Source organism: Austrofundulus limnaeus, unplaced genomic scaffold (genome assembly GCF_001266775.1).
Source record: "Austrofundulus limnaeus strain Quisiro unplaced genomic scaffold, Austrofundulus_limnaeus-1.0 Scaffold3189, whole genome shotgun sequence".
In the NCBI taxonomy this organism is placed as follows: Eukaryota; Metazoa; Chordata; class Actinopteri; order Cyprinodontiformes; family Rivulidae; genus Austrofundulus; species Austrofundulus limnaeus.
Window position 1 is genome coordinate 1 of NW_013955591.1, and position 2,406 is coordinate 2,406.

A 2,406-nucleotide genomic window follows, 5' to 3' on the forward strand; every position below is an offset into this window, starting at 1 on the left:
CTCTGGTCTGGTCTGGTCTGGTCGAGGTCAGTCTCTGGTCTGGTCTGGTCGAGGTCAGTCTCTGGTCTGGTCTGGTCTGGTCGAGGTCAGTCTCTGGTCTGGTCTGGTCGAGGTCAGTCTCTGGTCTGGTCTGGTCTTGGGTTTTTCTACTTTGTTGGATCTCAGTGAGACAGACCCTCTTCCTGTCTGTCCTGCAGGCTGTTGAGAAGACCATGTCCACAGAGTGTCGCTGTCACGGTGTCTCTGGGTCCTGCACCGTGAAGACCTGCTGGAAGACGATGGCTCCCTTCAGAGAGGTGGGGGCGTACCTGAAGGATCGATATGAGAACAGCGTCCAGGTGTCAGACCAGTCCAGGAGGAAGACGAGGAGGAAGGACCGACGACACGCGGTGGACAAACACCAGCTCATTTACCTGAACAGGTCTCCCAACTACTGCATGGAGGACCCCCTGCGGGGCGTGGCCGGCACCAGGGGGCGTCGCTGCAACAGGACGTCCGGTGGTCCGGACAGCTGCAACCTGCTGTGCTGCGGCCGTGGTTACAACACACACCTGGAGAGACACGTCCAACGCTGTGAGTGCAAGTTCATCTGGTGCTGCTACGTCCACTGCAGGCGCTGCGAAAGCATGAACGACACGCACACCTGTAAGTGACCACACACCTGGAGACACACCTGTAAGTGACCACACACCTGGAGACACACCTGTAAGTGACCACATACCTGGAGACACACCTGTAACTGACCACACACCTGGAGATGCACCTGTAACTGACCACACACCAGGAGACACACCTGTAACTGACCACACACCTGGAGACACACCTGTAACTGACCACACACCTGGAGACACACCTGAAGGTGACCACACACCTGGAGACACCTGTAAGTGACCACACACCTGGAGACACCTGTAAGTGACCACACACCTGGAGACACACCTGAGGTGACCACACACCTGGAGACACACCTGAGGTGACCACACACCTGGAGACACACCTGAGGTGACCACACACCTGGAGACACACTGAAGGACACACCTGAGGTGACCAAACACCTGGAGACACACCAGGAGACACACCTGAGGTGACCACATACCTGGAGACACACCTGGAGACACACCTAAGGTGACCACACACCTGGAGACACACCTGGAGACACACCAGGAGACACACCTGGAGACACACCTGAGGTGACCACACACCTGGAGACACACCTGAGGTGACCACACACCTGGAGACACACTGAAGGACACACCTGTAAGTGACCACACACCTGGACACACCTGGACACACCTGAAGGACAGTTTTCTATTTAAAGATACAAAGTGAGGGACAGGAGAATACTGGACATTTGTGGACAAACTGATTTGAATCTTTTCGTTCTTCTGGACACAAGTAAAAGGCAATAACATGTTATTAACATGTTAACTTGTTTATAACATGTGAATAACATGTTAATAACTTGTTAATAACTTGTTTATAACATGTTTATAACATGTTAATAACAGTTAATAACTTGTTAATAACTTGTTTATAACATGTTGATAACTTGTTAATAACTTGTTTATAACTTGTTAATAACTTGTTTATAACTTGTTAATAACTTGTTAATAACTTGTTAATAACTTGTTAATAACATGTTGATAACTTGTTAATAACTTGTTTATAACATGTTAATAACTTGATAATAACTTGTTTATAACATGTTAATAAAGGTTTATTTAAATGTAATAACTAAATGTTTTAATACTCTCTTCAAGCTTTGTCTCTGGAGTCCTTGTGGTTTTTGTTTCTGGTTTTCGTTGGACTAACTGTCTTCAGAGACAGAAACTGAGCCTCCTGGGTCTACAGGACTTCAGGATCCAGCTGAGAGACCCCTGAAGGAGAATCAAGGACTAAACAAGTCCAGATCCCTGGTCCACTCAGCAGGACTCTGATGTCCTGCAGGAATCCAGGTTTTGTCTTGTTGAGAGGACAGTATCTGTCTTATGTGGACAGTTTTTATGTTGTGAGGACAGTTTCTGTCCTGTGTCGTCCCTGCAGAGGACAGATGGATCCTCGTGGTTCCAGAGTCAGCAGGATGACTCGGTCTTATCAGCAGTTTGATGATGGAGCAGAAAGTTGTTGAAACAAAGCAGATTCTGGTTTCCTGCTTTTCAAGCAGCTCAGACAGGACCAGATCTATGGGGTCCAAACCACAGCTCTGGTCTGAGACCATGGTACTGATCTGAGCTCACAGTGTCCACATGGGTCTGTTGAGACTAGCCTGGCCCACATCTACACCTGAGGGTCTACGGGGGTCTGCATGGAGATCTTTGTCTGGTGTCAGATCAAAGCACATAGGTTTTCCTGCTCCTGATGCAGCTGTGTGTCAGCACATTTCTCTGCTTCAGGAAACACGGGGGG

The 2,406-nt window shown here is 48.6% G+C and overlaps 1 protein-coding gene across 1 annotated transcript; it reads left to right on the forward strand.

The window, feature by feature from the left end:
* Positions 1-197: 197 nt before the first annotated feature.
* Positions 198-1,500, forward strand: LOC106511763 (protein Wnt-16; the record flags this gene model as incomplete). Its single annotated transcript, XM_014000502.1, is given in 1 exon segment — positions 198-1,500. A coding segment is annotated over 1 exon segment (456 nt), but the record flags the coding sequence as incomplete, so codon positions are not given.
* Positions 1,501-2,406: the final 906 nt, after the last annotated feature.